The 19,936-nt window shown below is 42.9% G+C and overlaps 3 protein-coding genes across 6 annotated transcripts in view; 1 reads left to right on the forward strand and 2 right to left on the reverse strand.

The window, feature by feature from the left end:
• The window catches only part of zbtb2b (zinc finger and BTB domain containing 2b), a 34,602-nt gene that overhangs the window by 988 nt on the left and 13,678 nt on the right, over positions 1–19,936 (forward strand). Inside the window, exons 2-4 of one of the 3 annotated variants that reach the window (XM_086061108.1) lie at positions 769–4,022; positions 11,350–11,545; positions 18,222–18,368. The gene's annotated coding sequence lies outside the window, so the exon portion shown is untranslated. Of the gene's footprint in view, positions 1–768; positions 4,023–11,153; positions 11,546–18,117; positions 18,369–19,936 lie in introns of those variants that run through there. The other 2 variants (XM_086061110.1, XM_086061111.1) reach the window with 2 other exon arrangements.
• esr1 (estrogen receptor 1) lies at positions 125–14,171 on the reverse strand. 2 transcript variants are annotated; one of them, XM_086061107.1, is made up of 11 exons: positions 14,005–14,171; positions 13,817–13,897; positions 12,053–12,478; positions 11,309–11,535; positions 9,613–9,729; positions 7,878–8,056; positions 7,625–7,778; positions 6,017–6,155; positions 3,117–3,250; positions 1,250–1,433; positions 125–1,039 (listed from the first exon to the last, which is right to left on the reverse strand). In XM_086061107.1, the coding sequence occupies exons 2-11, from the start codon at positions 13,882–13,884 to the stop codon at positions 763–765; spliced, it is 1,905 nt and encodes a 634-aa protein (XP_085917233.1). In that variant the 5' UTR covers positions 13,885–13,897; positions 14,005–14,171; the 3' UTR covers positions 125–762. The 2 variants fall into 2 exon arrangements, with proteins under 2 accessions (XP_085917233.1, XP_085917232.1); XM_086061106.1 differs by having other exon boundaries at positions 13,817–14,170.
• dcph1 (damage control phosphatase 1) lies at positions 15,045–19,001 on the reverse strand. Its single transcript, XM_086061112.1, has 5 exons — positions 18,904–19,001; positions 18,481–18,586; positions 18,106–18,347; positions 17,849–18,014; positions 15,045–17,514 (listed from the first exon to the last, which is right to left on the reverse strand). The coding sequence occupies exons 1-5, from the start codon at positions 18,957–18,959 to the stop codon at positions 16,711–16,713; spliced, it is 1,374 nt and encodes a 457-aa protein (XP_085917238.1). The 5' UTR covers positions 18,960–19,001; the 3' UTR covers positions 15,045–16,710.

Here is a 19,936-nt window from a genome sequence, read left to right on the forward strand (position 1 = left end):
ATTTTTTGGTGATTTTTATTGTTGTTGCAGGTTTTATTTTAAAGTCATTGTGCAGTCCTAGGATAAAAGGAAAACTAATACAGCTTAAAAAAAGAAAGGAAAAAAAAGAACATTTTAAGATGTATACATGGCTCAAAATTATTTTTATTTATTTTTTCTAAGTAAATGTTTACATATAATATATTTAAATTTCCAAAGACAAATTCTTTTTAGTCAATCAGTGAATACTTTCCCGCAGAGTGATAAAACAACAATTGGACCAGAAATGATCAACAATTAATACAAAACAAGTACAAGTGAACAAATCTACAAAGTTACACAATGACAGTTTGGCTCGGATATCAAGCTGTGTGACTTGCAGATGTTTTCTTTTTTTTTAAATCCAACAACAGCACACAAACACTGTTATGATCAATTATGATCAATATATGGTTTACAAATATGATCAAACGGGTAATAGTGTAGCGAACGTTAGACATCAGACACGCTGGCACTCAGCTGGCAGGTAAATAACCGACACGTAATTAATCACAGCTTATTATGCAAACAAAGTAATGCCCAGTAGCCCCTTCAAGCTAAGAGGAAGTGCACTTTGGTTGAATGGGAATCAAAATTAAAACAACTAATTTGAAAAATAGTGCAGTTGGCACTTAGGAGAAGCCATGTGAGCAACAGTGGAGAAGTCAAGAGCATTGCGTGATGTCAGAAATGTATAAATAATCATCAAATGACCTCCAGTACAACGCTGATCCTTTGCCTGTCTCACAGGATTTCTGCGCAGTCGGGGCGGGAGCCTCCGAACTGCAGCACGCTTGGACACGGTGGGCCTCTGCTCAGGCTCTCGTGGGCGCCGCGGCCTCCCGAACTGGAGGTGGCGCCGTTACTGCCGCTTGGGGGCGTTCTCTCCGGCTGCGACCAGCTCTGCGCGGCTCTGACGGGACGGTGCAGGCGGTGAGCGTCCAGCATCTCCAGCAGCAGGTCGTACAGCGGCACCTTGTTCTTGCACTTCATGCTGTACAGGTGCTCCATGCCTTTGTTACTGCAAGCGTATATCAAATGTTAATCATGATGCTAGTGGACCCTAGAAGTTGGATAAGGTAATTGTGTCAATACCTCGCACATTCACTGCTATGGATGTTTATATTTGTTAACTGAAATCTAATGCCATGCAAAAAAAAAAAGAAAAAAAAAAGAGCCACTTATATGCCCATCCCTTGAGGATTAAAAAAAACAAAACAGTATCTTTCACCTCATGTGTCTGATATGAGAGAGGAGCAGCAGCAGCTGGGCCTGGCGTCTGGCCTGCTGCTGCACCGTGCATCCCGATTGGCTGATGTGATGTATGAGCGCGTCCGTGATGGTGTCCAGCATGCCCTGCACCGCCGCGCCGTCGTGGAGCGGCTCCATGGTGCCCGTGCAGAACGCAAAGGCGCCTGAAGCGAGAGACACAAACGCACAACCAGTGAGTTCTCGCCTTCTTGAAGAGGAAGCAGTTTTTTTTCCCTCTTAGCTATTCATTTTTAAATCATGTGCTGACAGCCAAGCTGAGAGATCCGTTATTACGACGGCTGACTTGATTTTGCATACTGGCGGTGAGCGGCTCAGTCGTTAATATCTATGAAGTACAGCGACACAATAATATATTTTTTTATTAATAATAATTACTAGGATGTGTAAGTAATAATTCCCATAGAGAATTGCAAGAAAATTTTGAGAAGCTGCCTGGGTATTGGTTGTGAGAATCTACTACAACGCAGTGGCGTGCCTTCAGGGACTTTAAGGACAAGTACGGACCTACAATTACTTCGAGGTAAGCAGAGCTGCATTGCATTTTGTCAGATACGTAGTGTTAGCTAGCTACTTGCTAAGCAATCATAAGATAGTTTTGGATTTTTTATTCTAGTTTTTATTCTGCTTTTAATTTTGATTGCTTTTAAGCTTTAATGTCTTTTTAGTTTAGTTTTTACTGCAATTTCCAATGATGAAAGCGGATGTTTTTGTTAGTTACATAAGTGTCAAATTTCGTGGTTTTAAGCTTTGTTTTTGAGTAAATTTTTTAGGGGGGGAAATGCTTCATTTTAGTTTAGTTATTAGTGATTTGAATTTTACTAAACTGCAATTTCCATTTTGTTATTTTGTTGTTAGTTTTATACCTTTAAAAAAAATCATTTTGTTCATAAAAATGCTGCTTCAATTTTAGTTATTATTTTTGTTTGTTTTCAATGACTATTAACCTCGGTGCTCAGTGGTGATGGTCGCAGCAGAATCAATTTTGAAGTTAACAAAAACATTTTGTCTGGCAATTTACAGAAAAGTGCATCCGAACCAATTGGGAGATGCTTCATCATGCAACAAAACAATGACCCAAAGCACAGTCAACACAAAAAAAGGACTTCATCAGGTGGAACAAGGGGAAGAACTTAGACCTAGTCAATCACTGGACCTTAACCCAACAGAGCATGCATTTTACCTCCTGATGAGGAGACTGAAGGTAGCAACCGGTAGAAACAAACAAGAACTGAAAAAGGCTGCAGTGAAGGCCTGGAAAAGACACATCTTGATATAAATACCATGAAATAAAAATGTGGAATTCTGAAACCCAAATGTCTTCAGTATATGACAAAACAAAGGAATTGACCTTGCTGTTCCAATACTTTTGAATAGTACCTTGAAGTGGATGATGCACCCAGTGACTACTAATTGGGTCACAGTGTCTATTAAGAAGTGCAACTATTTGAGGAAGTAGCGCAGGAAAGTTTTTATGGAAGGTCACAAACGGAGGTCTGGATGCCCACGCAGCAATCACAAGTCCATCCGGCTCATGCAGCTGAGTCGCCACCGTCATCTCTCTGGTATTTTCGCTTTCCCGCTGTCGCCGAATAGCTTCATCTTTTGAGCGAGCTCGGCCTTTTCCTCGCGCTGCCCTGTGTTGCCGTGGCAACGCTCATCAGCCTCACCACCGCTGACGGGCCTTTCCGGGACACCGTGTTCGCACTCGCCGCTGCGAGTCTGTGGGTGTCACTGGGACGCATCCACTCCCAAGAGCCCAAACAAATCAACAAGGCGCACGTGCGGAGGTCCGTCGCCGGCTTTTAAAATGAAAGGTATCGGCTCACCAGAGTTGAGCAAGATGATTGCTTTGAGGCAGACGAACTCCTCGGGCTTGAGTCTGAGCATGCGGAAACGGGAGGCGGTGGCCAGGAGCATGTCGAAGATCTCCGCCATGCCTTCCACGCAGTCGCCTTCACTCCTGCACAGCACAAACAAACATCCCGCCAATGACTACTTTTTTGAAGTGATCAACAGTTATTTCGCGTATTAATGAAGGCATCGTGGTCAAACCGGTGAGCTAACGTAAACGAGGTACACGCATAGCGAAAATCAGGCTAAAGTTGCAGCATTTTCAGTGATGAGGCACTTGTGATTTTCGAGGAATTTTGAAGAAGGCATCATTGGAAAATGTAAACACCTGCAGAAATACACTAGTGTTTGTTTCCTACCTTGTTATCATTGCTCGTAATTATTGTGAGAAACCCTTATTTGACCGACTGGATTATTTCAGAAGTGTGTATGAAACTGGTAGCACTTCGCATTAATCAGTACCCAAGAATTAGCTCTAACTTTCAGAGAGGTTGGTGAGCCCTGGTCTAGTCCAGCACGGTATGTTAGGAGTGATTTTTTTTTTTTCAAAATATATCTTTATGTGAAACTACCATAGTTAAAAGTTGGTATCTGCTTTATAACACGTGGCACAAGTCCTTCAACACAATAAAAATGACAAGGGCAAGAGTTTGCAACTGCAAACTAGCTTCCTTTTTTTTTTTTTAACAACTAATCTTTCTTGTTCTTTGTATTCTTTCGCTGTCTAGATGCCCTATGTCACTTTGCTGCCTCTCACAGGTTAACCTTGGTATTACAACAGCTATCTGGTTTGGGAGAGGAGACGCATGATTCTCAGTGGAGAGTTTTGTCGGTGATGTGCTGTGTTGGTCATCTAGAGTCGTGTGGCTAAAGAAAAACTGGTAGGATTTTTACTTTCTGGACCTGGATTTGACACTTCTGTTAAATATTTGACATAACTTGCACATGACAGTATGTCGCTATCTCCATGCATGAAATTTTACAGTGAACTACTGAACTGTATGAAATGCTTGTGAAATAAGATAAAAACAATAAATGAATTGCTGGAGGTCAAAATGAGTTAAGAGGACCAAAATAAAAAAACAATTTATCACTATCCGCCACTCTGGTTATTTACTTTCACCTCGAACGCTTTTAGGTCAGTCCGACTTCCGACCATCTTCGAATGCAGCATTAGTATGTTAGCATAGCCACAACTTTGCTACCAACCTAGCTGCAGTTTCTAGCAGGGCTGCTATAGTTTTATTTGGCTTAAATATTTTGTGTTCTAAAGGCAATTGAGATGTCATTATGAGTTTGGCTTTTATTTGATGACATTGTTTTCGTATATTTGTTTGACTATTGCCTTTATAAGAACTGCTTTGGTTCAGGTAAAAACTTAGGTAGCTTAGTTAGCTTTTTAGCCTTTCTGGACTCAGGTATTTATGTATGATTTCAAAGTTGACACACAAACAAACAAACAAAACGAACCCCACGATTATTCGGTGAGTGCTCACAAACTATTTTCCATCTGTCGTGTCATCAGAGTTAATTTTGAGTTCACAACTTACCGGTACTGTTTCTAAGTGTTCCTATGCAAGGGTTGAAAAGTGGAAAAGTTATGAAAGGCTAACGCTAATGAAATGCTAATGTTAAAATGCTAACGATATGCAAAGACACAAAGAAACTAACAACTAATTAGTAGTGGTATATAATAAGAAAAAATGGTTTCCTCACTTTCCTAAAAAATGTCAAATTAATGTTTTGTTGTCATTATGGAGATCAACATAATACATAATAATTTTTTTTTTAGTGGGTCACCCCAACATTTGCTTATCACCTCTTAACAGAAAGCTATGATGAGGTTGTTTTTTTAATAACTACAATTCAAAGTTGATTAGAAGCTAGAAGTCCTTCTATTTTTCTGTATGCTGTCCTCAGAGGAAAAATATTTGACAGCCCGGGTCTACAGTATATATGCCATCCAGTTGGCTGGTGACCAGTCCAGGGGTGTACCCTGCCTCTTCCCCAAAGCTTGCAGGGATAAGCTTCAGCTCACCTGCGACCATAATGAAGACAAGCGCTATAGAAAATGGCTGTTGTTTTTTGTCAATCAAAGGCTAAATAACGTGTCCAGATAAGAAGCTAATGGAGCCAACGGCTTCGGTCCTCGACTTTCGGGCTTAGTAGACAAGCGGAGTGCGGATGCTATCACAGTAGCGGTGGCACTGCAGCTAAGGGAATGCGTCGACCCTGACCCGCTGCGTTTTAGTCATCACGTCCAATCTGGCAGGACACTTACACCAGGGGCCAGCTTTTTACAGATAATACGCTAATACATTTTCCGATCAAATGGGACCATCAGGCGCAGCAAGCTAAAAGCTTTGTCTGTCTGCCTCTGCTTCATCTGTCATTCTGGCTTGTCTTTTTTTTTTTCATTTTTCTTTTTTTTACAAAGGTAGAAGTGATGATTGGTCAGGTTGTTTACTCAGAACACGGGAAGGGCTGAAGGAAGGAAACAGCCGTCCCGTCTTCCATCTCCATTTCCTCGTCCTCTCAACTCTCCCTCTCTCCGTCGCTATTCATTTTCTATCATTCTGTGCATTGAAGCTTTGATTACATCTGTCCTGGTTGTCAGCGAGACTCTATAATGATGCGGCGCTTGGTGGGGGGGGGTCCTCTCTTCACCGCGGGGGGCACATAATTAGTCTTTCACTGTACGACACTGTATGACAAGACGTGTTGGGATGGCACAATGGCCGCAAAGGTGCGAAATGGAAAATCTACAATGCTGATGTGTCACTCTTGAGGGTGTGTGTGCGCGTGTGAGAGAGTGTGATGGAGAAGCAAAGAGGACGCGTCCCAGAAGTAGGCCAGTGCTCCTTTCCTCTTTTACCTGTCCAGAATGAGGTCCTGAGCGAAGATGAGCTTGCCTGGACAGTGGATGGACCTCCAGACGAGGCCGATCATCAGCACTTCCAGCCACGAGCTCTCCAGCAGCTGCACCTGGTCGTGCAGGGACAGCTGGAGGAAGCCTGAGCACAAAGTCACGTGATCACGCGTACAGCATGCTTGACACTCGTGCGCGTAAGCATCCAGACCAAACACAGATAAGCTTCATCGGATGATTAATCAGAGTTATTAACAACATGGAGCGGCTTCTGCCTCCTCGCTTAACACAAAATATGCAAGCTGCTGTTTTTGTTGTTGTTGTTGTTGTCTGGCTCAGCCAGCTCACGTGGCGCGTAATTACCATTATTGCCCCCTGATTGGCAATTAAAACTGGAGCTTTTGGCGACACGCGAGGTGGTAATGCCTCAAATTGGGATTTACTCACTTAAGAGAGCAAAAGGTGACATGTGGTCCATTTGGGCTCCGTGGTGAGGATCCTCGCACCCACCTCGCGAAGGTGATGGCTGTAATTGCCAGCACTGTAATAGCGCTGCCTTCCTGTGTGTGTGCGTGTGTTTCATGTGTCACATCCCCTTTTTGTCTTCTAAGAGGTGGCATTTTAATCGTCTATAAACCTGCCTTGAATTTGCCATCAATGCTTGATGGCACCTTCAGATATGAGTGATGGTGAATTCAACTCCTCAACAAGCAGCAGTTTGGCAGAACTTCAAAAATGAGGCTTCAAGCCTCGTTAGTTTACTGTCATACTAAACAATTACATGATGTGTATTTTAAGCAGCCACACAACTTTCCCTTAAACGTCCCTGTAAATTTAAAATAAATAAATAAATGTTGACAGCACGGAGAAGAGTGTTGGTAACGGCATTATCAATTTGAATGATTAGAATAATCCCCAAGTATATAAAATTAGGCTTCAAAATAATGAAAAATCGAGCGTGTGGGTGTGCATACTCAATATACTCGATTCATGCCCTTGACGTTAATGTATGTCTGTAATATTGTACTTCATAAAAACCATATTGTAATAACACAGTTAAACAGAATGTAAATAATTAATTTATAAGGATGTTTGATACCACTTTTTTTTCCAGACCGATACCAGTACAAGTCCTCAACTAATTGAGTAGTTAGCAGTGCTGATACCAAGTACTGATGCCACTAGTACTTAAGATTTAAAAACAAAACAAAAAACTATAACAGAGCATTTCAAAGAAAGACCCATATACCCCAGTATAGCATTTTAAAAACGCATGAAATTATTGGTCATTTTCTATTCTTCTAATTTCTGGTTCCTGATTGTAACAAATTGTTCACTGTCTCCCAAAACGTATGCCTGTTGTGAAGTTGTGTTCACCAGTCAAAGCTAAAAGTCAGCTGAAGGACGGCTCATATCTTGAAAAACTTGTAAGTTGGGTCACTCGTATCTCAAGACATCACGAGTGTATACTGAAATAATAATGGTTTAGAATCACTTTATAGATGATTTCCATTCAGTTAAAGTATTATTTTAGTATACCATGTACAGATATGCTGTTTTGGGAGGCCTGGCTAGCTTAATATGCTAATAGGTAGTTTGTTTATTGGGCTTTACCTGGCAACTTCTTGGCCCAGGCGATCATGTGGACCAGCTCCTTGTCAGCCATGCTGGTGAGCAACGTCATCATGCTGACCTCTGTGTAGGGTCGGTTCAGCTTCTGTCGGGAGCATAATATCGGGGGTTCGGCCCCCTGCAGCAGGAGAAGCACCTGACGAAGCAGGAAATAAACACATTCTTCAAATTGAATGATGGCTTCATCCAGTTAAGTGTTGCTTTTTGAAGTTTCTGTCTTTGCGTGATTCAGAACCTGCTCAGGAGGGATTTCCGATACTGACGATCTTCCCCCACTGGCACTTCCGCCGCCGCTCTGCTTCCTCCCGTCCTGTGGGGTCGCTTTTCTATGCTCGGTCTCCTTGGTTAACTTCTCCGTGGCGCCGGTCCGCCGCTTGTCACGGCGTGTAACGCGACCGCGGTCTTTGCGCACACCTTGTGGAAACAGCATACCAAATAAAATGGATTACCGTATTGCTTCTTATAGTGGGCTCCACTCCAATAACACATAGCAGACACCTACTTTCTGCCCACAGATATAAACAGGTGTAATAATCTGAGTTCACAGTCAATATTGTTCACAAACAAGACATGAAATAGTTAACCACTAAACCCATTTGAACTCCATCGCTATCCAAAACAGCAGCACCTACCGAGGCACGTAAAGAGTCGCAGATGCACGTATAGAGTCGTAGATGCACTGAAGTGAGGAGTATGACCGGCTGCCACTTGGATGCTATAAACGACTTCCCTGCACAGTATGAAAGCAGTTACGTTATGTGGAAACGCCATCTTGGCGGGGATCGGCCTTGCAGTTGACCACACTGATGTTGTGTGCATGCATTCTTATGCTTGGGTTCATCTCCACTTTCATATGAAATGTATTACCGTAAAATCCCGTGAATACGTCCCCACAAAATCACACTTAAAAAGCTTTTTCTTCTCTGTGCTTATATATAATACGGTCCCCGAGAGTGAATAATATGAATGAATAAAAAGATTCACTACATACCAACAAAGTGTAAATGATTTTATATCCAGGTTAGAAAGAGCTCTTTTCCCAAATCTATCATTAAGGTCTTTCAAAGTATTTTTAAAATCATGTTTTCGAAAATCTTGTCTATTTTAGTCATTTTAGGAAGCTATTTTTTTTAAAAATGTATTTACTTTCCTTTTAAATCTGTTTGAACTCGTTTTAAATGTTTTACTCTTAATTATAGAATGTAAAGCATATTGAGTTACGTTGTGTATGAAATGCGCTATAAATAAGTGATTCTGTAATTTATTTATTTTTTACACACCTACTGCCTACGCAATGGTAAATGTCTAATTTTTTTTATTCATTTCTTATTAACGCCCCTATATAATATACCACATTGGTTTGTGATTTTTATTTTTATTTTGCAAAAAACATTAGCATTATTCACGGGATTTTACAGTATTTATTGTATTTAACCAAGAAAAAAAATCAAAATCTGTATGAAGTATTATTAGAAATAAAATAAAGGCCTCCTCACTAACAAATCTGTTGAGTTAATAAACACTACTGGGCACTAAGGAAATAGAGAGATGCGGGGGATAGAGAATAGCGAGAATGTAATGAATCCCCCCTCATTGATGCCTTGCACCTCACCCCAACTATATGAGGAAATACGGTACATAGAACTAAATAAATCCTACTTATAGATGCTTTACAACTAATAGATAAAGAGTGGGTGACATGGACTTGACATAGACGTCAGCCGGCTAGCAGCACATAGTTTAAGAGATTCAAGAAGTATGAAAACAAAAGTGTGGGTGTGCACTAATCAGAGCTCGTACTCCTTAAGAGGAAATCGCTTCAAGGTTAAAAGTTAAACTTAGCCTCAAGAATGCCAGTGGATGCACATATTTGTGGCTTTGGCAGTCTGAGCTTCTCCTACTAGGACTGAATCAAGTTAATACAGAAAAGGAAGAAGATTTCAGAAGAATTTTTGGTTGTTCCTGCCCACCTCCTTTCATCATGCCCACTTCATAACACTTCCTTAGTCGGCACGCTTGGCAGCTCTTCCTGCGATTCCTGTCAATAGTACACTGATTGGTTGCCGGGCACACGTAGTCATTGTGACCTGAAAATGGGGGAAAAAAATTCTATTACAGACTAGAAGGGGCCCTGCTCCGGTGTTCAGTTCACGTTGAGGTTATTTAGTGTCCAGGAACACTCCATTCCCATTTTAAATGGATCTGTGATGGAGGAAATTAAAAGGTGGCATCCTCGGCTTTGTCATCGCCATGGAGACTATTGGTTTCTCTGACCGTTCTTTGCATCAATATGGCGTCACAAACATGACTAAGCCACACAGAGCAGATGGGAGCTTTTGGTCTGTACAAGCACAACCTGAGGGAGGTTGGAAACTCAAAGTGAGTTGGGCAAATATTTTTCCATCTTTGTTTTCCGTCTTTTGTTGGACTGTTGAGCCTGTTGGAACGTAGGCAATCATGTTTCAACAGTCTAGTCTTTAGACCCTTTTTTTTTTTTTTTATCTGTAAGTCGCACTCAACATGAACAAATGTTATGAATGTGGATGTAAATACTGATTGGATCCTTGTTCCTGGTCCCGTCATATAGTAGCAACTTGTTGCTAGGCAGAATTTGTGGTGTATTTATTCATTGTGTCACATGAGCCAATGAATATAATTGGTATCCGTCCAGTCTAAACACTGCATTCTAATTAACATTGTGTTTGTAGAATATGACTTAAACAGAAAAATCCACCTGTTTTTATCAATCTCAGGCGGCGGCCATTTTGAAAATGACATCACAGTGCCTAAAGGCTCAAGTAATGACCATCACGGCGCTCCTGTTTTCTGGGTTTGGTCACGAGAGGTTCACAAGCTGAGCCCTTAGGCACTATGATGTCATTTTCAGCCAACAGCAAGTGGCAGTACAAAGCAAAATGGCCGCCCCCGGAGATGGATAAAAACTGGTGGATTTTTCTGCCTAATTTATATTTCACAATATAATACTATATATTACTCATTCCCTGCTAGCCGTTTTTGAAGCAGAATTGCACTAATTTCATTTTAGAACATTTTGGAGAATTTTTTGAGACCTACAGAATATTGTTTGGTGGTAATATAAACATTAAGCCTACCAAAAAAGAAGGAAAAATATAGCTTGTGTCTACCTTTTTTCCATTCTTTAGGAATGAGCAGTAGAAACACAGTTTTCTGATAAAACGAGAGGAAATGTGTCAAGCAGAATTGTGTCTTTAATATTTCTTGCTATTGGACACCTCAATAAAACAACAGAAACAAAACTGTGAAAGGGCTTCTGAAGCTTATTTACAGGTATACAACTAAAAAGTCAAATTGAAAAAAAGATTTTAAGTGACAAGCCGAGATCCACCCCATAATCATTATCATCAACTCCAAAGCGATGCAATGCCGCCATCTACAGGGATCTGTTTGTCATTACAGTGGTTGACAAACATACATTTCACAGACAAGATGGATGAGACTATCACACCTAACCTAACACCTTGAAAAACATAATCGACAAACTGTATCAAACTGGTAGCCTTTTTAAATGAATCGGTACCAAAGAAGTAGATTTGCAAAGGTGTGGAAAGTAGTTGTCGTTCAGTCGTTATACAGTGCTTAACTTTTTGTACACTTTCCCACTTAATGTGACCTTGTTGTGCCTACCTTGAATGCTCCTCTTAAAGAAGGCCTTGCATCCCTCGCAGGACCACACCCCGTAGTGGTAGCCCGATGCATAGTCGCTGCACACGGCACAGAAACGCGTCTCCTTGGCCATCTCGAACACCCCGATGGCAGCGGCGGCCTCCGAGCCCCCCAGGACGTAAGCCTCGTCACTAGTGCCGCACTGGTCGTCCCTGGACGCCTGCTGCTGACCGATCGTCTCACTTGACCTGCCCACAGGTACGAGGCTTCATCACGTACCATTTTTGTTTCTTGATGACTAAGCTGCATTCTGTATGTTGTTGCAAAATCAGTTTACTATTTAATTTTACACGTATGCAAACATTGGGTCAGTGTCACGTGTTGTTCCTGGCTCAAGGTCCTCGGAATAGTGCGCAATCTCCGGAATTAAAAAGCAGCTCGATCTCATCCCCAGTGATAATGGCCATGTTTTGAATTGAGTCAAAGATTAAACTAACAGTACTGTCACATACAGTAATTAGTGTTTGCGTACAACTGCCGGGGTCATTCATTTGCTGTTTACCGATTGTGTTTTTTCCCCAACTGTCCTTCAGCTAACAAGATAAAAAAAAATAAAAATTTAAAAGGCGAGTAAACTGTTTTGAGTTGCATAATCAGCAAACCACAATCAGAGTTGGTGGGGTGGGGGGCGGGGTCACTTCCCACCCAATATATGCCGAACAGACAAAAGAATTAGACAATGAAAGTTGAAGAGGGCTGTCTCACCTGTAGATGGGTGTTGAAGTGGTTTCCAGATAGTGATGGCCAGGGGGGTGCATGAAAGGGCTGAGTCGGGGGCTGGTGGGCACAAACACAAGAGGGCTGGTGGGCCCGCTGCCCAGTGATTGGAGGCTGCCGTCCGAGGGCGATCCGTGGGTCTCCAGGGGCGCCGAGTAATAGCCCGGCACGGGGTGGCTATAAAGCGGCGTCTGTGCCGGAGCCGGGGAGGCGTAGTCGTACGTCGCCTCCAGGAAGTCCACCGTGGCCACCCCACCGGACCCCCGACTCTCTTCGGGGTACATGCCGCTTAGGGGGGCGCGAGGCGGGGGCGACGGGCGCGGCGTGGACAGGTTCTCCAGGTCTGGGACGGCCGGGCGGGTGCCGGATCCCGGCAGCGGTCCGCAAGGCTTCCTGCTCTTTGCCGGGCTCTGCCTGAGCAACATCACAGCACAACAGTACTGATAAGCAACATGATTTAGACTTGCTCTCCCCTTGGCGGGGAGAGAGGGTGGGGGGGCCGGAACGAGTGGCGCTCTCTCTCCTGTTAGACTGTCTCTCGCGCACATACAGATGGGATACTCTTCTACTCGCTTTTCCTCAGAGATGGGGAACTTAAATGATGGAAGGGGGGGGGGGGGGGATTTTTACAAGGGCTACTGGGGGGCACATCGGACCGCATTCTTCCTAACCAGATGTATGATAAGAATGGCATTTTCATAGGGTTGGGCGAGTACTGATACCAGGTATCGGTCGGTATTGGTGCCGATACCAGCGTTATTTTAAGTTATTGTATTCACGCCGGTGTCGATGCTGAATTGTACAATCAGAAACTATAAATTAGAAGAATATAAAATTGCCATTCAATTCATGCAATTTTAAGGAGAAATGCTTACTTGACAGTTCTTACTTGAAAATTAGCTATTTTATTTATTATAATTATTATTTTTAATCATAAGCACCTTTGGTTGCTTTTACAGTGCTCTCTAAATATAGTTGAGTATCCCCCCCCCTCTCAAAAAAATATATTCAAAAAATGCTGATAAATATGTGTTTCCTATGAAAAATGGGTGTTGGCTCAAAATAAATAAATAATATTGAGGGGAGGGGGGGTCTACAAATCCTTAGGTGCCAAACCACTAGTATGCCAAGGTCCACTGTAGTAGAGGACATGCGTTAATAAATCACCCCCCCCCCCCAAAAAAACAATATATATTACGATTTTGGGGGGGGGGCAATGAAAAATGAAAAAAAAAACGTTATGGTCCCCCCCACCCCCCTTTGTGAAAATTAATCAAGGGGCCACTCCAAGTTTGGGTGCGGGCCACATGTAGCTCCTCGGCCACTACTTGCCCAACACTGCTTTTCCTGCTTCTTCTAAATCTCTCCCCCACTCGGACCCCCCAGGAGACAACTCCCAACCTCCTTTCCCGCCCTTTTCCCCCTCTAATGTGTAGGAGGGATATCTAGTAACTAAGGATGGGAAGAAAAATACACCAAGCTAAACAAAATGGAAGTAGCGCTTCCTGTACAACTTGACTGTCCCGTCCCACCCCACCCACCACATCATCTCCTTCTCTTCCGCCAGCTTTGTTTTTACGCAGAAGAGGATGCTGTCGGAATATTCATGCTTCATTCAGCTGATCTTTGTCATGACGTGCAAGCAGTTTCATTATTGAACACACCTGAGACTCCAGTAAATCAAAATCACGCAGCGGCGACGAGAACGGCGTTCAAACCAAACGGCCTAAAAACAGCAACACGACCGCTCACCTCTTTAAAGGACAACCGTCCTCTCTGCCGCTCGGCTCGTTTCCTTCATCCCTCCGACTCGTGCTCATTCAGCTGGACTTGCTGGGCAAAGTGGAAACAGTGGGGAGGGGGGTGGGGGGTTAGAGGATAAACAAATTAAAAGATGCAGTCAAATCGATGGAGCCGGTGCGTTTTGAGCGCCAGGTCACCATAACACAGCAAACAACGCAGGAGGTCAAATCTCATTTCAGCAGCCAGTAATTACACAATCCACTCCCAATGATGGAATCAAAGAGATACCGAGTATTTTGTTTTCGTCATCATTTCGTGACATTAATACAGCTTTGTTTGGAGAAGATGACACCATAAAGCCAACGTGTGCCCATTCTCTTAACAGAACAGACAAAGGGGTAGCAGCGTTAACGCAAAGCAAAGATTTAAAACTGCACGTGTCAGAGGAGTCCTTGCATGTTTCGGTGCCACATGTCAAGGTAAAGAAAAAGCCTTGCACTGTCGAAAACCAAGTAACAAGCTGTAATAAGGCTGCTACATCAACCCCGCGAGAGATTACGAATACAAAACAATCCAGTGCTTGAATTAAAATGTGTTAATGCTTTGCTTACCTGTCAGCCACGCTGTTCTAATGCGAGCGTCAAAAGCAACTGCAGACCTCCAGCGAGAGAGGAAGAGCTCAACATTTGGCAGAGGCTTCATTTTCCCATCTCTTTCTTGAGTAAACAGCCCCATTTTCAGAACATGTCAGGTCAAGTGGAAAACAAGTAGCCCTGATGATGATATATATATTTCATTGCATTTCCCCAGAGAGGAACAAAATTAAGTCGTATTAGATTGCAAGAAAATACAGAGAGCCAACTAAATCACCTAATTGGATCATTTAAGGCCACTTAAAGCTCTTTTTGCATTGTCATGCACGTTTTACAGCCACAGCTGTTTTGCGGGGTTCGGAGTCGAGTCTAACCTGACCTAGAAATGGAGGTCAACATGTCAACTGTAATGCCAGAGTAAAAACACTACTAGTGAATATTAATGGTGCATTTGTAGTGCAGTGTCACTTTTAGCTTCACCACTTGGCTGCAGGGTGCCCACATAACAGTTGTGATTTTTGTCTTGTTGACATCTAAAAGTGTGACTTTCGTAAGAGCGGATTTGGATGCAAATGAGGTCAATATTAGAAGCCATATTTCACGTGTGCAAATGACAACAGAAGCAAAAGGAGAGAGAAAACTCATCGCGGCAGCTTTTTATTTGATGAAAAACCATTCATTAGTAGGATAAGATCTCGGCAGGAATCCACAGTGACAATAAGGTGTGCAGACATGCATTTTGATCAAAGAATTTGTTGCGTACAAGAAACAAAACATGCACTGTTGCCTTAACTGCATCCGCTTTGTTTTAACGGTAAACAAATAATAATTCTTTAAAATATGTTGAATGCGCCCCCGCTAGTCTAAACACGGCATTCTGATCAATATTTTTATTTGAGGAATATGAATCAAGCAGCAAAACCTGTTTTTAGCCATCTCAGGGGGTGGCCATTTTGCCACTTGCTGTTGATTGAAAATGACATCACAGGAGCTTAAGTAACGACCAATCACAGCTCACCTGTCTTCTGAGTTTGGTCATGTGACATTCATAAGCTGAGAAGTGACTGGTCGTTGTCTGAGCCCTGGGCAAGTGTGATGTCATTGATAGTCACCAGCAAGTGCCAAAATGGCCGCCCCCTAAAATGGATAAAAAACAGGTAACGACCAATCACAGCTCACCTGTCTTCTGAGTTTGGTCATGTGAAATTCATAAGCTGAGAAGTGACTGGTCGTTGTCTGAGCCCTGGGCAAGTGTGATGTCATTGTTAGTCACCAGCAAGTGCCAAAATGGCCGCCCCCTAAAATGGATAAAACAGGTGGAGTTTATTGTTTAACTCCTATTCCGCAAACACAATATTGCCGGTAATCAAAATAATGTGCTTAGACTAGTGGGGCCACATAGAACATATGGTAAAGACATTTTTTGAGTTGACTTCCTCTGACTCCATAACTTCCCCCCACATTCGGGTGCACGCATGACAAGGACAAACAGTAGTGAAAGTTCATGTCTTCTACATGTTTTCATGAGAATTTAGTTGGGAATTGCACAAATTCATTCGGTAATCTTAGCGATTCGACATGTCATCATCATTGCTCTCTCTCTCTCTTTTCTTGTATGTGCGTGAGTATGTGCGTGCATTACTGTCTTAATTATTTGACAATGTAACTAATTCACCATTGAGGAGTTTGTAGACAGTTCAATGTAAATTTTAAGAACAGTTTTAAATTTTGGATGCAACCTTGAGTATTGACTTTTTACCCTTGGTGCTTTGACCCGCAAACAGCTAGTTTCGAAGAAATGTAACAAACAAAAACATCAAGTAGTATTTAATTGTTTTCATGCAAATATAAATGAATGTGACAGATTGTCAAGTAGCTGTTGCAGACAAATAGACAAAAGTGACATTATTGTGCCTTGGTTGCAATTTGCTAAGCTAACAAGCTAAACAATAGCACCGTCTAATTGAAACAACTTACATTTTAATTGCTGTATAGTACACAAATAGGCCTTTGGAGTGCCTTCCCACCTATCAATCTGACTTTAACAAGGCTGTAAACTAAAAGAGCTACATGTACATTTGTTTTTTATTGTTGATTGGCAATTGAAAATGGAAAGAATAGAAGATAACTAGATTTACTAAGACACCTGGGAAGTGTTTGAATTTTAAGGGGGAGTGAGGGTCCTTTTAAGTGTATTGAAAGGTAAGATCCTGAGAGAAATCAAAATGTAAAATTTGTTCAGCGCTTTCTCAATGAATCAGTAAAGTTGCCAATGACACCATCATGTTATGGCTTGAAGACAAGAGTTGATCATTGGTTCTGAGGCGAGTCTTGCTGATCTGTGTCTGGCCTGCAGAACTGAATAACGGCGTACTTTCCACTGGTCATCCAGTCTGGGTCTTGAGAGCTCAGCTTGCTCCCCTGGCCTGGTTGCAGACCCACTTGAATGTTAGCCTTAAGAGTCCTCAAACTGCACAGCGGTGCAGGTCCAAATCCCCTCAGTGCAGTGTCAAAGGCCACTGTGTGGTCCCAGTCGCGATCTCCTGCCAGCTTCCTGTAGTTGAGATCGCCTTTAAACAGCACCAAGTCAGCAGCCTGCAGAGTCGCGTACAGGTCGGCAGCGTCGGCCGCCATGTCACAGAACTCGTTGGGCTGCGTCCAGAAGGGATGGTCGTGATAGGACCACACGCCCTCCTTCACATATTGGTGCCACTGCACCCCTCTCTGAGACATCCACCTGTGATTGGCCGCCATGGTCTGCCGGATGGTCCAATGGAAATCCTCAGCCGTCACGTCAGAGACGAACCACGGGAAGGATTTGCCGTGAAAGTGGACCTCCTGAGCCAGACCGGAGGACATGAGGAAATCGGCCAGGGCTAAGTCGGTGGCCAACTCAAAGCCAGCGTTATCCAGGACAAAGTCCACTCGGCTGGAGATGTTTTTCCCAGCCTTTTTCTGTTGCCGGGCAGAAAAGAGCGTCGACCATACAGCGTCGGAGTCGTCCACTAAGATGAATGTCTGCATGGCGACTAAAGAGTCAATAGGACTGATCTTCTGCGAATTGTCCACGCCGGCGGATATGGACAGGTCACATTTGTTCCCCCAAAGACACACCTTTAAAGAGTCAAGTAAGCATGGTCAATAATTTTGCATTAAATGTGTAAGTGCCTATTTATTCAGTGGTGTAAGTTTTGGTAAGGTTGAGTAGATATTCCTTAAATACAGGATTAGAATATTATTTACCTAAACAGACTGCCTGGAATCATTTTGAGTTTATTTACTTATACACTTAAAACAACCTATAACATGGTCCAATGCAAAATGTTTTTTTATTTTATTTTTATCCTTATGGAATTTTATTACATGTGAGATATTAGTTTGGGATCCCAGGGAGGTCTGGAGCTTTTTTTTTTTTTTAAATAAAAGGGTGTTCAGAGAATGTACTCACCTGCATCAATTTGTTGAAATATTCCCGAAGTTCATTTTCTGAGATGTCTTCCCTTTTCTTGTTGAAGCCCTCAAAGAATGTGCATAACGCCATTATAGCCTGCTGAGACTCAAAAAAGCTCTGAGTCTTCCCCTCATTGAAGACGTCGTAGCCACTGATGGGAGGGCTGTAAACAGCAACATCATCTATTACCGACCAGCATTATGTAAACATCGTCACAATACGCAGGGATGTGTGAAGATGCACATGCTTCTCACTTGAGCGAGATGGCCTCCCGTATCCTGCGGTACATGTAGCACTCCACATACAGCCATGGAGACTTGAACCAGCTGACTTCCTCCTGATTCCCATGCTGCCACTGTTGTCTCTGCAGGTACCGGTTCCAAGGGTCCGCGTCATCCAGCCCATCCGTCAGGGCGAGTATGGGTTTGTCTGTCTGCAGCTCATTCCTCAGCTTGGACAGCAGAGAAATGGTTTGCTTCTCAGCCTGAATGCCCTCCTAATGTCAAGAGGTCACAAGGCAGGTCAGATTTAGATATTCAATAGATGAAAGCTTGAAAAGGGTAAAGGTTATCTGCATTTTTAACCCTAATTTCCCCACCTTTATTAAGCATTATATACAGCTGCCTTACCTCCCCATATTCTTCAAAAAACTTGTTTTTGTTGCGATGGATTGTGTCTATGACTTTGGTGAGGATGGTGGGCAATCTGTCTCTCACAGTCAAGTAAGCAAACGACCTACGAAGAAGAAGACAGCATTCAATTTAAATGCTAACACGAAGCTCCAGCCTAGCCTAGCTAATTTGCTACTTCGCAACATGCTTAGTTTGCACGAGCATTTGAGCAACACGGTTGCGCAATTCCTAACGTCAATATTTGGGCTTGTATCGCCCCATGTTAACAGCCAATCCGTGTGGTGCAACATTGGCAGCTAAATGCTAAAGCTATTTCCATCGCGTTCGCCTCCGTATTAATTATGCCTAAATAAATGCTCTAGTTAATAACTACATTGTTAAGAATCACGACGACACACTTAAAAGGAGATGTCAACATACCCAACTACTTTAGCTGACAGAGGAGGAACTACGTCGCCGGTGTGGTCGGCCGCCATGATTCGAGTTTCCTCATTCAAAATACAACTTTATTTAAATCCCCAAAACGGAAGTGTTGGGTGGTTATGTTGACAGTAGTCGTTCGGAAATTATTACTAGTGTTTTGTTTACCTTTAGTTACCAATTTCCTTAGGACAAATATGACTATTATTGTTTACTTTTTTTTGTTCTAAACGGAGAGGGAACAAATATTTCACTTGTCTTTTTTGTATGTGGCTTTGCTGCCACCTAGCGACCACCAGCAGAACCGTGTACCTTACAGTCCGAAAAAAAAACATTGTAACAAACACATTTTTTATGTAATTATAATTAGAAATACTAAATAATTATGTAATCTTAAAAATTAAGTAAGATTTAGCCACTTGCTAGAAGTGCAACATTTCACATACATTTGTGGCCCACATTCTGGGGCGTCCAGAGTTCTCTGTGGCAACAGTTGCCAGGGAAACGCCGGTTGGTCCTATCAGGAAATTGCAGATTTTGAAGCCCGGGGGCTTTTTTGGCGGGAAAGGAAGGAAGGTGGTGTAGTGCACATTTTTTGTGAGGGGTAAGAAATTAATTTAGTGAAGTACACATCGATGTGCTGAACACCTTATTTACATGTAAGCATGCAGTTTAACTCTGTGTTTTTGTAGAACTTCAAAATAGAGCCAACCATGGTAAACAAATCATCCGTTGAAGAACAGGGTGATTCATGTGGGACTGGGACGTCCCTCGTCGCTCCCGAGTGTCTCTGCGTGACCAAGCGATTGGCCTCAGGCTACCCTGCGTGCTTGTCTAGAAAATATAGGCATATCAATTGATTGTGGAGCCGTCACTATGGGAACACGGCAGCCCATTGTCAGGATATTAGGGGGGCCTTGAGAGTGGGAGTCCAGCTGCGTCCACCTCCGGTGTTCAGCCAGCACCGGGCCGGACCACCCTTCCCCCCACCGGGTGCAGCCCAGCCGGATCTGTTTGTTTTTTCCGACCGAGA

The sequence above is a fragment of the Leptonotus elevatus genome, chromosome 18 (genome assembly GCF_054856555.1).
Source record: "Leptonotus elevatus isolate MCC_2025b chromosome 18, RoL_Lele_1.0, whole genome shotgun sequence".
NCBI lineage: Eukaryota > Metazoa > Chordata > Actinopteri > Syngnathiformes > Syngnathidae > Leptonotus > Leptonotus elevatus.

What these genes read in the sequence shown, in the direction of transcription:
- esr1 (XM_086061107.1), bottom strand. Translation starts at nt 13,884, where the DNA reads ATGAGCACGAGTCGGAGGGATGAAGGAAACGAGCCGAGCGGCAGAGAG. An exon ending in AGTGGGCATGATGAAAGGAG is followed by an intron (nt 8,057 to 9,612) that starts GTGGGCAGGAAC and finishes TGTTTCCACAAG; the next exon opens with GTGTGCGCAAAGACCGCGGT. An exon ending in TCTCATATCAGACACATGAG is followed by an intron (nt 1,040 to 1,249) that starts GTGAAAGATACT and finishes ATACGCTTGCAG; the next exon opens with TAACAAAGGCATGGAGCACC.
- dcph1 (XM_086061112.1), bottom strand. Translation starts at nt 18,959, where the DNA reads ATGGCGGCCGACCACACCGGCGACGTAGTTCCTCCTCTGTCAGCTAAA. An exon ending in CTGTCAGCTAAAGTAGTTGG is followed by an intron (nt 18,587 to 18,903) that starts GTATGTTGACAT and finishes TCTTCTTCGTAG; the next exon opens with GTCGTTTGCTTACTTGACTG. An exon ending in TTTTTGAAGAATATGGGGAG is followed by an intron (nt 18,348 to 18,480) that starts GTAAGGCAGCTG and finishes TCTTGACATTAG; the next exon opens with GAGGGCATTCAGGCTGAGAA.